The following is a 13,750-nucleotide window of genomic DNA, read 5'->3' as shown; positions in this document are numbered from 1 at the left end:
AGCTGTGCTCCTCAATGGCTAGAGCTATTGGAAGTGATGCGGGAGACTGCTTGGCTTGCTAGCCCAAGTTAGAAGGGATTTCATTGAGCTGTGCTATCAAAAGCTAAGCTTAAAGAGAACATATTTTCAGAAATTCATATTTAGATTCAGGTCCTCTATACCTTCCACCACAGAGTCTTCCAAATGTACCTCCTCCCATCTCCAGATAAATTTGTATCCCATGATAGGCAGGCCCAATCTGAAGAGGGGAAGAAGGTGCAAACCTGAGAGTCCCACTTCAGTTCTCAGGTGTTTATCCTTGGGCAGGTGTGTGTGTGTGTGTGTGTGTGTGTGTGTGTGTGTGTGTGTGTGTGTCTTATCTTGGCATTGCCTCCTTCTTGTGGGGACTAGAACATTCCTGGATAGAACCAAACCCCCTTGTTGGTTGTTACCACCTGTGGCACTTGGATCTATCTCTCTGTGTAGTATCTAGATCTATTTTGTAACCAAGTTATCCATCAACTGTGGATTACCTTAGAGTGACTGTGTAATGGGTCTAGAAATACAGGATGATAGAGTCTCTTTCTGAGATCAAAGGCAGAAGAAAAATTAGCAAAGGAAGATTTCACTTGAAATTCTTGTTTAATCAGGCCACATGAATCCTTCCCACCTGACCCTCACATCCACTCTCAAAATTATAGTATAATACAGTAGAGCAATTCAGGGCGTCATCTGTAATGTTAAGCAAGGTTAAAATCAATCTTTAGTGAATTCAGTATGAAACTGTGGACATCCTATAGCAATGTTATGGTATCATTAGAATGTACATAGAGGTATACTCATGCAGTTTATAATAATGCAGTTCAAAACTACATCCCTGCTTTTAGGAACAGGGTTTCAGTGGATGACAAATTTAAGCATGATTTAATGCCTCTTCCATGAGCATTAGGTCTTCATGGGAAGATTCCATCAGTGCAGTAGTGGTAAAGAAGATAGATCCTTGATTCTAATTAACTTGGTTTGAATTCTGGCTCTGCCTTTAGCTACAGGATGTTAGCTGAATTATTTACTTCTCCAGTCTTTAAAATCTTCATGTTCAAATGAGGATACTAATAGAACCAACCTCAGGGTAATGTTTATAGGGATTAAAATTAGGTGCTGTATTTGAAGTGATTAGCTCAAAGCCAGGCACATAGCTAACACTTGATATTAACTAGCTGTCATTGTTAATTACGCAAACAGTGAACTAGAGCTAGCAAAGGCCATGAACATCTCCTTCATGGCAGGATGGCAGGCACCATTCAGCTGCAATATTATCTTCATTTTTTCATTATCTATGCCAATGTTCCCCTCCACTGGTCCATACAATTGATGGTTCTCTGTACCTTTATTCTATTTTTTAAAAAATGTATTTACATTATCTCATTAAATTCCACATCTCTGTGCAGTTAGCGTTAGTTAGTAATTGCTGATTAGCCCTCTGTATTTCCAGTCCTGTAAAGTGCTATCTCAAGCCTGCACTCTAAGTAGGGAAATGATAAGCAGAGAACAGTTGTCCCATAAAGCTATTTCCAATCCACCCGTGCACCTGACAGCAAAGAGCCTAAGATAATACTTAGGGTTGACTACATATGGGTTTGATCTAGCGTCTATTTAAATGTGATGATTTAATAAAGTTGCAAGAAAAAAAATAGGCAAACCAAAGGCCTGAACTTTAATTATCAAAGAAAATAGGAACTCTCCTTCTGAATTATTCTTAATTTCACTCATTTGATGGGAAGGATTTTATTATTGGGCTCTTTAATGACTAAGCAGTTGGATTCCTTATTTATATGCATAGTAATTACAGATCAGAACATTCCTGGTTACTTAAAATAGGGGACTGACTTTACAAGAATCTAACTCCTAAAGCTCGGACTATCTTAAAGACATGCCCTATTCCATAGGCCCATTCTTTTGTAGATAAAAATTTTTAGAGAGACATTGTGTGTATATGGAGCTATGAAGCTAGCGTGATTGATCTGTAGATTACAGTGTATTTCCACAATGTATACATACCAGTTTCACAGGGAAAATAACATTGATTGTCTTAGCATCAAATGTGGCAAAATACTAATTTTCTGCCAAGACAGTATTAATAAGGTGTACATGAACCATGGCACTTAATGCGTCCAAATCCATTTAATTAGATAAATAGAATACTTTGTGCCATTAGCATCTTCTTTTACTTGATTTTTCTTATGGATAAATGGGTTTTTTGTTTTGTTTTGTTTTGTTTTTTTTAAGCATATTCTCCTTGTTTTTCTGATTTCCTCAATTCTTTCTTCGAGTAGAACATTTAGTGTGGTCTGTATCTTAAAACGATTACATCAACTCTAATATATAAGGCAGTTTATGAAGAGTAAAATATATTAAAAGTATTTGTGCCTTTTCAAGAGGAGAAAATACTGGCTTCCTATTCTTCTACCAGTTTTTGTGTGACTATGTCTTGTACTTGCTGTAAATACGCATTAGCAGTTTATCTCCTAATAGGAGTAAAGACGTAATTTGCTGCTGCTGCTTTTTTCTTGAACTTAGATTAGATTTATTCTTAAAGGAGCACAAAAGCAAACACAGACTTCTCATTCTAATTTTAAATAATTTAGAGTGGAACTGTGAACACAATATTTTCCCCATTGAAGATCATTTTATACTGAAGTTTAATATAGGTTTTAAAATTTCTATTTAAAACTTGGGCTCAGGAGGGTGATGGTAAAGTGTGACATTCACAAGCTGTTTCCCAGTGATGAAAAATGCATGAGAACATAACCCACACAGGACTAGTCAGGCGATTTTGAATGTAATTTTCCATTAAGTTTTACTTGATTCAACTCAGCACATGGTTTGTACCTTACAAGTTTCTTGAAGAAAAGAATACGTGGTCCATTGTCTTTATTAATCCCTTCTTAGTATGTCTAATTCGTATTACTTTGAACCTTTCTTCTTTTCTAGTATGTGCATATATATTTACCTTTTCTTGTATGTATTGATTTGACTGTATCCCCTGGGTCTTAAAATGTCATGTCCTTAGTGCCACATATTTATTTATGAATTTTCAATTTTGATTTTCTTTTTCACTCACATGGTTAAACTATTTCTGTTTTCCTTTTGTTCTTAATTGTTAATTTTATTGCATTGTTTTCAGAAAAAGCAACTTAAGATGTTTCTGCAGTTTTGAAATATTGAAAGTGGTCATTTTTTTGTTAAATGTGTGCTTGAAAAGAATATATATTAATATATATTAATATGTGTATTAGATTAAAATGATAATTGTCATATTCAAACTCATAAATCCCTTAACTTCTTCCTTGTCTGCTTGCTTTGTTAATGTCTGAGTGATGTAGTGTTGCCCATTATCACTGTGAATTTGACAATTTCTCATTTTATTGCTACCAGCCATTGTTTCATACATTTCAAAACTATGTTATTTGACTCGTACTAGTTCATGATTATTATGGGATATACTAATTTAATCTATTTGTTTTATGAATTCTAGCTTGTTTGCCATCAATATTGTGATAATGCATTATTTTGTAAAATTACTTTTTTGCTGTATTTTCCCTTTACTCCTTTTTCTTCAGATTTACTCATTTTAATTTTGTCTTTTCTGAATAGCATATTGTGAGACTTTCTTTGTTTTTTCAATCTGAGAAGTTTCTATTAATAGAGGAAGTTTGTTCATTTATTTTTATTATAATCGATACAATTGGTATGTTTTACACGATCGATACGTTTAAACTTAAGTTCTTATTTTATGAACTTTTACTTAAGGTGTTTTCTTCTTGAGCACCCCGTCCTCTGACCTTTCACTTTTTTTTTTCATCCCTTTCCTCATTACATTGTGTTCTTCTATTCCTTTCTCCCTAATTTGTTTGGAATTTGTGTATCCATTCATATCCAATTCATATTATTTTGTGATGACCTTTGAAGAGTTAAGAAACAGACGGAAACATATGCATTTGGAGTTACTCAGCTTCTGCAGTCTGGCCTGATCAGTTGAAAAAATCTCAGCCTGCCCTTGCATCTTTTTTCCTAGGGTCCCTTGTCTTTCTGCGCTGCTTATATCGAGATAATACAGAATTTTATATTTAGATTTTTTTCTGTAGGGGGCAAAATTGCAGCTTTTCCATCCCACTGACAGGACTATTTTGAGTATAGTATTAGTGATTCGGAATCATTTTCGCTATTTATTTTGAAAATGTTGCTTAATTGTCTTTTTGTAGTAATTGTTGTCTGTGAGAATATTATGCTGATTGGATAGTTTTTCTATTTAGATGCAACCTGTCCCTAAAGTTTTCTAGGAGAATTCTGTTCAGACATTGAGCTTATCATTTTTCATGTACGTCCATTCTTTTATTCACTGCCCATTGAATATTTTATTTCATTGATTAAGTATTTACTCTCTAAATCTCTAATTGTTTCTTCTTAAAAGGAGGTAATATCTTCTGAAATCTCTTTGAACATACTGCTTATTTTTTTTCAAAGTTATTCTTTCCAGTGTCACTCTCTTACCAGGATTTTAGTTTCTTTGCCCATTAAATTTTATGCTTTTCTTCCCCCCAGGTATTGATTTTCCTGAAATGATTTGTGATTTTTGATTATGTACTCATTTTTGTATTTGAGAATTGCTGTCAGCTTATTCAGTTTTCTGTAAATCATCTGTATTGATCGTATGAATGAGGCAGGGATTACAGCTTGGGGATAGGGAGACTGTCATCCTTTTTCTAGGCAGTGGCTACTTCTGTCCTTGCTCTGCCCCTCTAGCCTGAATACCCACACTCTCAGCTGTCTCCTCTGTGCAGATGCTCCTGCAGTTTGCTTGGGAGGACACCCCGTGCTCAGCTGTGTTGATTAGTTTCACATTTACCTGGAGACTCCTGCTTCTTTTATCTGTAATAGTCTTCTACTACAGGTTGGGACTTTTCTCTGAAGTTTTGATTCTGATTACTGTCTGTCTTTCAGAATTTCTCAAAATTTCTGATTAAATGGCACTTTTTCTTGTTTCCCATTCCTGTTTCTGATTTATTATTTTTGAAAAATATCTTCTCAGTCACTGTGTGGCATTTTGGGTGGGAAGGAGGTAAGAAGCATGTGTTCAACTTGCCACACAGTATCTTTATAAATGGTGGGAGTCTGATCCACTGCCCTTATGTTATGTTTTTCAAAAGTGGTATAAGAGCACATGCTCGAGGATAGTGTTCTGTAAACTTTCTGCAAGAAGTTCTTTTCCTGGGCTTCTGAAATTCATTAATTATGCAGTAACACAATCACCAGCAACTTTTTATCAATTATTTATGTGTTTATAACTGAGATTCGATAATCCCTTTAAGAGGCTTTTAACTCCTCATATAATTATCATTTTCTGATATGTTTTGATAGTACCCTTTTATAGTGACATTCAAATAATAGATAACTTGCCCCATGGAGCATGGCACTACCCACTTCTTGTCTGGTAAAAGTTGAGGTGGGAGCTGGGGACAGCAAGAGTGATGAGATTACTCACTTTTAGCACTTTTATCATCTTGATGGAATGTACCATGTCTTTAGGAAGAGTTATTTGCTGTGGCAAAACCTTAAGGGTTGGTTTATAATACATAAGACAGTTCCCTTTGTGTCAATGAGTAATATCTGAGTGACACATCTGATTATTTGTTTGCATTGTTGCTAAGAGGTATTGGAGGAGTACCTTAATCTGGCCGGATATTACACAGTCACGATTTATAACAGGGGTCAGAGAGTAAATATTTTCAGTTTTGTTGGCTGTATCGTCTCTGCTGCAGCTGCAACTCTGTTGTAGCTTCCAAGTCATAAGACAGTATGGAAATGAACATGCATGACTGTTTTTTAATAAACTTTGTGGACACTGAAATTTGATTTTCATATATAATCTCTTCGTGCTATGAAATTTTATTCTTCTTTTCACCCCCCCATTAAAAAAAAAGTAGAAACTTTTCTAAGTTTGTGGGATGAACACGTGGTAGTTTAGACTAGCCAGCCCCTAATTTAGAAGATTATATAATAACATGGAAAATATTCATAATATGTTGAGTGGGAAAAACAGGTTAAAATCAGTATGTATAGTGTAATCCCATTTATGTAAAAAAGCAGTGGTCAGCATATAGACAGCACTGGAAGAAGAGATATCAAAATATTAATGGTGGTTCTTTCTTGGTGGACAGATTATGGGTAAATTTAAACTTTCTACATTGTGTCATTTGCATTTTCTGAGTTCGTATCCTGAATAGTTATTATGTTGTTTTTTAGAATAAAATATTCTTATGACAGAAAAAAGTTATTTAAAAAAGTGACAGAATCTATACATTTTTAGCAAAATTGGCCTATTTATTATCAATTAGTTTGATACAATATGTTTTGTTTACCCTCTGCTCCATTTTTAGCCGACAAGTCCCAAATTCGGAAAAGCTGACTCATACGAAAAACTGGAAAAACTAGGGGAAGGATCTTATGCTACAGTATACAAAGGGAAAAGCAAGTAAGTTCATTCGCTTTTTAATATTTCACATTTAAAATGTACCTGATCTCTTAATACAGATTATTAGCAATCAATAATATTAATTTATTTAAATAATTCTCTTTTAATATATAGTAGCTTTTCCCTCTCAGTTTTTGTTCTTGTTGTTGTTTTAAGAAGTGTAAAAGTCAGCAGTATTGGTTTTCCCTGCTAGCAAACAATTTTACAGACTTATCCAATTTATCTTTTCTGTCCTACCCCTGCCCCCCCTCCCCAACATTGAGGCTGGAATCCTCAAATGAGAATTCGTTTCCAGGTGAATGGTATGATTAATTTCTTCTGGAGGTTTAGTGTTTGCTTAAGAATAAGAGTACTGATTTGACAAAGTCAAATATATTGGCCATTCTTATGTCTTTTTAACTGAGCTTTTACTCCATCTGAAGAAATCACTAAATTAAAAAAAAAAAAAACAGACTTTTTCTTTTTTCCTACCTGTGTACTTTGACATCATACTACATATATTTTCACATGGAGAAACAACCTTCCCTCCTGTTGATATCTGCCCCCCCCACCCATGCTATCCTGGGGTCGGGTACGGGTTTGGATTCTTGAAAAGCTTACCCCATATGTTTCTGATAGGCCTCCTCCCTCTCTCTCATTGATTGAGAATGCAGAGTTATTGTATTTGGTGGCTTGTAGAAATGTAATGCTGTTTCTCAAATAATAAATAAAGAGATACAAACCTTGCATTACCTTGATAACATTACCAAATAATGTTGAAAAATAATTTTCTGAACCATCCCTGTTTTTGTCTCTCTTTTAAGTCATTATGGAAGATAGGAAATTCTAACCTAATTAATTACCTAGAAACATGTAATGGAAAATTCTCTGAAGGAACATTCTAAACACATAATTGGAAATTTTGACCATTTAGGTAATCTTTGGCTTTTCTGGAATGTAGTCTTATACCTTTGCTTATGTTTTTTAAGAAGATGAAGAAATATTTCTGACAAAGGAAGATATGTAAGTAAGGATGCAGGGATAATATAGTAACAAATAGTAGTACTAATTTTGAGATTTTAGATATTTACCAAAAAAAAAAAAACTTTAAAAAAATTTGAATGAAAAAGAAACATGATGGGGAATAAAAAAGCCAAGTCAAATCTAGAGGACTGGTAATGACTTAACTAGGGTACCTGAGCATTATAGAATATTGCTGAGCAAATTTTAATAGAGGTTGTGTGTGAAACTTTATATTCTTTCCTAAAGAAAAATAGTTATTTCTCTAATATATAAAAATTACTTATACATTTAATGTTTATAAGGATCACTACACTGGATTAAGCAATTAGTTTGTATAATGTATGGTATATCCATTGTCTCATCACTTCTCCTGATGCCCTATAAAGATAGTTCCTGTAATTATCACCTCCATTTGACCAGGAATCCTGGTGCTTGGAGAGTCGCCTCTTGTCCAAGTCCACACAGTTGGTTGGTGGCAAAGCTTGTCTTTGGCTTGCGTCTCTCTGGTTTGCAGCCATTCTTTTCCTAATCATTATACAATACTGCTTGCACAGTATAAGGCCTTCCTTGGAAAGCCTTGGTCCTTGTTGAATATTCCAGATGGTTCTCACATATGCTGTGGCTTGTTGTAATCATGAATCAAACAGAAGCAAACATATTATTTCATTATAAGGAAACACACCAATTACTTTGAAGTGCCTTCCCAAAAAATATGGGCTCAGCTGATTTCCAAACGTAAGTTAATAACTCTATTAAATGTTTAACTTTGTGATTTATGTCAAAATCTTGGAGATAGTTGAAAAATCCTCCATTTATTATGCTCGAATAAAAGAAAGTCTGCCTTTTAAGTATCTGCAGTCTTTGAGAAGGACGGTTCCAGACAGTTAATACTCTTCATTCCAGCAGGCCTAAATGTATCTTGTCAGCATTTCTCAAGCAGTTTCAAGCCTGCTGGTCACATGCTGCATTTAATTTCCTCCAGGTGGAGATGAAAGCCATTGACCACTCACCTGTTGTAAGGGAGGACAGGTTGCCTGTGCTTGCTTGCTTTAGGGTGGCAAGGTCAGGCCAGAGCACAACAGTTATGTGCTGTCTAGCAAGGCTTGAGAGCTGAGTTTGTTTGGTGTGTCCCCTTAAGTCTGTAATTTAAATAGCCAGTAAAATGTTGTGTCCCCCATTCCGGGACTCCTCACCACTCTCCCATACATGTCAGCACCCCTGCCTCCATCTTTAAACATTATCTTTAGCATCTTCTCCAAGAGCAGCTGTCATTATCTTGTAGTAAAGTTGCCTGCCATTTGTAGAGAGCTCATTAATTTTTAGTTTGTGAGCCTTTTGCAAATGCGCCTTGAATCACACGGGTCAAGTTGGGATTTTGCCGGGAACCTCGCTGTATTAGTTCGCTAGGGCTGCCGAAACCAAGTACCACCGACTGGGTGGCTTAAACAACAGAAATTTATCTTCTCGCAGTTCTGAAAGCTGGAAGTCTCAGACCAAGGTGTTGGCAGAATTGGGTCCTTCTGACGGTTCTGTAGGGGAGAGAATCTGTGCCCCACTTCCCTCCTAGCCTCTGCGGTGAGCTGGCAGTCCTTGGCACTTCTGGCTTGTAGACGTGTCCCCTCAGTCTCCGCCTTCCTGTTCACATGGTGTTCTCCCTGTGCGTGTCTGTATCCAAATGTCCCCTTTTCACAAGGACACTAGTAATATTGGATCAGGGCCCACCCGCATGACTTCATTTTAACTTGATTACCCTGTTTCCAAAGAACCTATGTCATACTCTGAGGTATTAGAGATTAGAACTTCAGTGTATCTTTTTTGGAGGACATAATTCAATCTATAACACACATTTCAAACCTCAGTAATTTGGCACTGGCTTCATGACAGTGTTCTTCTTTTTACTATTTATGGTGTATCTTGAGTCATCTTTTATTTCATGGTTCTTCTTTAAATAATACAGGCAAAGGAGATTCCTCCCACCCCCCAAATGTTTGTGTACTTGTTGATTTAGGTGTAGTTGCTGGTAGCTATAGTTTAGAAACTTTAGGGGGAATAGAGGGGCTTTTTATTACCTTAAATTATCTTGAATTTCTTATTCTTGTAGGGACACATTGGGAAGAAGTTGGCCGAGATTTCTATACTGTGTAGCCCCTTTGGTAAAGAGTTTGGTTCTTGGGGCGCCTGAGTGGCTCAGGTCATGGTCCCAGGGTCCTGGAATAGAGCCCGGGCATCAGGCTCCGTGCTTGGCAGGGAGTCTGCTTCTCCCCTTCCCTCTGCCCCTTCGCCTGCTTGTGCGCTCATGCTTTCTCTCTCTGACAAATAAATAAAATCTTAAAAAAAGTAGGGGAGCTTGGTTCTGAAGAATATGGCTGGTACTGCAACCATGTCAACATACAAAACTCACAAACAAGCTTTTTAATTTTTTTAATAAAAGCTTTGGATTTCCCACATTTTCATATTTGAGTAGAATTTTTTTTTTTTTAAACCAGTGTTCTTGAGCTTACTTTGTGCGTACTTTGTGTGTGTGTGTGTGTGTTTATGTTTGGGGAAGGGAGGCGGTTTGTCATCACTCTGACTATGAATCTCTATCCTGGTTTGGTTTCCTGAGTGTGTTCTCTCTTTTAAATTCCTGTAGCATTTAATATTAGATTTAAAAAATTATGCATTGTATAATACTTTGCATTTAAAAATATATACCACTTAAAAATGTCTTTAATTTAGCACCTCAAAATCATCTTCTTACTTTTGAAGGATTTTCCCAGGGACTTTTGTACGTTAAGAGACTTGTTAACATTTTTTTGAGCTTGCTTAACTAATGATGAATGTTTATTATGTTGTTTTTATGCCCTTTTTATATTGTAGGTGAAGAAGAGGTGAATCACATGCAGATTCTGACCTCAGGAGACTTCACAGTCTTGAAGGGAGATGGTCCATATGCCTAAATAACTCAACATAAGTTAGAACGTAGTGTGTTTGATATGAGCTAGAATGCAGTAAAAAAGGCCCAGGTAAAATGGTGTAGGGTTTTCAAAAGGAAGGAAGAGAGGATGATGCTGAGTAAAGTATTTTAAATATGTTCTCTCCAGGGGTGACTGATCAAATGCACAGCCTCATGTGCTTTTATTTTTTTTAATTTTTTAAAAAAGTTTTTATTTTAATTCCAGTTAGTTAACATACAGTATTATGGTCATTTCAGCTGTACAATATAGTGATCCAGCACTTCTCTACATCACCCTGTGCTCATTATGACAAGTGCCCACCTGCGTCCCCATCGCTATTTCACCAGTCCTGCCCCCCACCTCCCCTCTGGTAACCATAAGTGTGTTCTCTATAATTAAGAGTCTGTTTCTTGATTTCCCTCTCACGCTCTGTCTCTTACTTTTTTCCCTTTGCTCATTTGTTTTGTAAATTCCACATATGAGTGAAATCATTTGGTATTTGTCTTTCTCAGACTGACTTATTTTGCATAAAAAAATAATGAAATCTTGCCATTTGCAAGGACATGGAGCTAGAGAATATAATACTAAGCCTCCGTGCTTTTAAATCAAACCTCCCTCATCACTGTGTGTATTCATAGGAATCCTTGGGACAGTTGTCTTCTGGGCTGTGGTCCCCAAACGAATATATTTTCACCGTTTGTTATCAGACTCTCCACTAAACTTGTTAAAGACTGGGAGCCTTGGGGCGCCTGGGTGGCGCAGTCGTTAAGCGTCTGCCTTCGGCTCAGGGCGTGATCCCAGCATTCTGGGATCGAGCCCCACGTCAGGCTCCTCCGGTAGGAGCCTGCTTCTTCCTCTCCCACTCCCCTGCTTGTGTTCCCTCTCTCACTGGGTGTCTCTCTCTCTGTCAAATTAATAAATAAAATCTTAAAAAAAAAAAAAAAAAGACTGGGAACCTTAAAGGAAGAGCAAACTGATTCATTTTGATTATTGTGCAGATTTTGATTAAGCAAAAAGTGTTAAGTTTGAGTGTTAAAGTGGAATTGGTTTTTAGCAGTGTAGTTTGGCAGGCTGGGTGGTGGTTTATGTGTGAGCACCCATGAAGGCCTGGCCATTGCAGATAAGAGCTCGGACCACAGCAGCCACGTCAGACTTGAGATGTGGTGGGACCACATGCTCCTCAGTGTACTGGGATCTATAGGCAGCGCACACCCAAGTCTCTCCTCGATGTCTGAAGCCCCCTGCTCCCCCATTCTGCACCCCGCCATGAGCGCTGAGAAGTTATGAACCTTTCCTCTTGCCCGGAAAGTCCTCTTCTTACCTTCCTACTTACCTAGGGGGGATGCGAGGCTGCAGATGTTTGCTTTTGATTTTCTCATACTTTGTGTCACTTAGAGAAGGAAAAACCTGCTCTTTGTTCCATCTCTGGAATTAGAGTATTCGACTTATTTAGACTAAGTCATCCCACAGATGGTCCTGATTTCTGGTCTTTTTTTTCTGCTTATCTTCCGTTTCTGTTGAGGTGATGCTGCCAAAGTGTTACTCCTGCGGGAGCCTGCTAAGCAGAGAAGCCTGCCCGCACTGGTCTGCGCCAGCCGTAAATTGTTATCTCAGAGGTCAACAAGAACAATGGACGAATTTGCTCACTTTATGTAACATGAGATTTATGTGATTGAAAGTGCCAATCTTCTTTTAGCATTTCATTCTGCCAATTTGTGCTGAATAATTGAACTTGAATTAAACGACCTAATAAATTGAGAGACTATGCCAAACCAAGACTGAACTCTACTAAACACATTTCAAAGAGTGCTTCAAAGCCCCAGGAGGAATAGGGGGGAAGAAATGCTGTTAATTAAAACAAGCAGCAGCAAGAAGAAAGGCTCTGGCAGTTTAACCACCTTTTCAGAATCTGTGGGATTAAAGAGGTGCCTCTTACTGCTTGCCCTGAAGGTCAACCCCATTGAAACACTATCAGGAGGAGTTTGAAGAATTCTAAAAATCAGAAATCCCCAGATGGAAAACGCTGGACTCCTGGTTCACTGAAGTTTCAATCCTCAGTGTTGACACCTGCACTGTCACGCTGTTCTCCAGCATCCGGAGAGGTTGCCTACCACAAAAGAGGCAAATCTGATTACATTTTATGAGCTCCTGAGGCCCAATCTCTGTTTCTCATTAGGTCTGCTCTGATTTTCTTTTAGACTTTGGGTCCACAGGCCAAAGCTTATTATCACCACTCGCATTAAAGATCAAGCCTGTATCCACGCTATTAATCACAGGGTATGAAAATGGCATCATAGTATGATAATGCTGTCAGTGTTAGCTTTGTAATTTAATGCACAAAATACAGCGTTGCAATGTACAACAAGAGCAATTGGATTAGAAAGAAAAAAGCTAATGGAGTAAATGAGTTTACGCCTTGTGATTTTCAGATCCCGTGTTCCTTCTGTCTAGGTGAAAGTTGAAAAAGCAGAATTCTTATCCTTACCTAGGCCAAGGAGGATAATAGCCCACCCACCAAATCTGCTAATTAAAAAACCCTAAAGTCTATTCAAATTGCAGATTCATCCCTGACTTCCTTTAGAGGAAGAATGCAAGGCATTGGAGTCTGGTTCATCGGTACAGCTGGTTTCATTTAGCTGGCAGCAGATAAACAAACAGTGCCTGATCTTTTTGACAAAAGCGACAATGAGGATATTGTTTAGGCAAGAAGCATGATTTCAATTATTAGACTAAACTATGCAGGAATAACTTTCCTATTAGACAATGTTTAAATGTATCGGCCTCTGTTAGCCATTTTTATTACCAGAGTCCTTTGATCATTTGACTAGGAGACTCTCAAAAGAATCTGTGATATTTGCTGTCTTCAGAATTGTGGTCATATATCAGATATGGCCAGCTGGTGAAAATGGAGGCTTTTTTGGGTTAGTGGAGGAATTTTTCAAAAGAGCTAGTATAGAATTTCCAATTATCGTACTGTCAGGGCTTCTTGAATCTTTCTCCATAGTTCAGCCTAAGTGGTTTTTGGGGACATCAAGGGGAAGGATATTATGATAAGATTGTTTTCAGTTTAAAGCATACCCACATTCCTGAGTTGCTTCATTATTGTTGTGATTCTTTTAGTTTCAACCAGGATGCTGGGGAAGTAGCATCTTTCCTTTCTAAACACGTGGTTCTCGACTGGTTCTCAATGTTGCTCCTCAGGAGACATTTGATATATCTGGAAATATTTTTGGTTTTCACAACTTAGGGAGCGGTGGTGGTGTTACTGGCATCTAGAGGCCAGGGATGCTGTGAACTGTCC

At 37.4% G+C, this 13,750-nt stretch overlaps 1 protein-coding gene across 7 annotated transcripts in view; it reads left to right on the top strand.

Moving 5' to 3' along the window:
- CDK14 (cyclin dependent kinase 14) overlaps nucleotides 1–13,750 on the top strand; it is a 924,301-nt gene that overhangs the window by 272,613 nt on the left and 637,938 nt on the right. For all 7 annotated transcript variants that reach the window (XR_015724025.1, XR_015724024.1, XM_045793298.2 and 4 more), the window contains one exon: nucleotides 6,417–6,511. Coding sequence is in view for 5 of the 7 variants with exons in the window: in XM_045793298.2 (XP_045649254.1) it covers nucleotides 6,417–6,511 (95 nt within the window). In the remaining 2 variants the exon portion in view is untranslated. The remainder of the gene's footprint in view (nucleotides 1–6,416; nucleotides 6,512–13,750) is intronic.

This window comes from Ursus americanus, chromosome 3 (assembly GCF_024610735.1).
Source record: "Ursus americanus isolate L20-20 chromosome 3, mUrsAme1.1.p, whole genome shotgun sequence".
NCBI lineage: Eukaryota > Metazoa > Chordata > Mammalia > Carnivora > Ursidae > Ursus > Ursus americanus.
The sequence above is the reverse complement of the archived record's forward strand: the minus strand, read 5'-3'. Positions and strand labels throughout refer to the sequence as shown.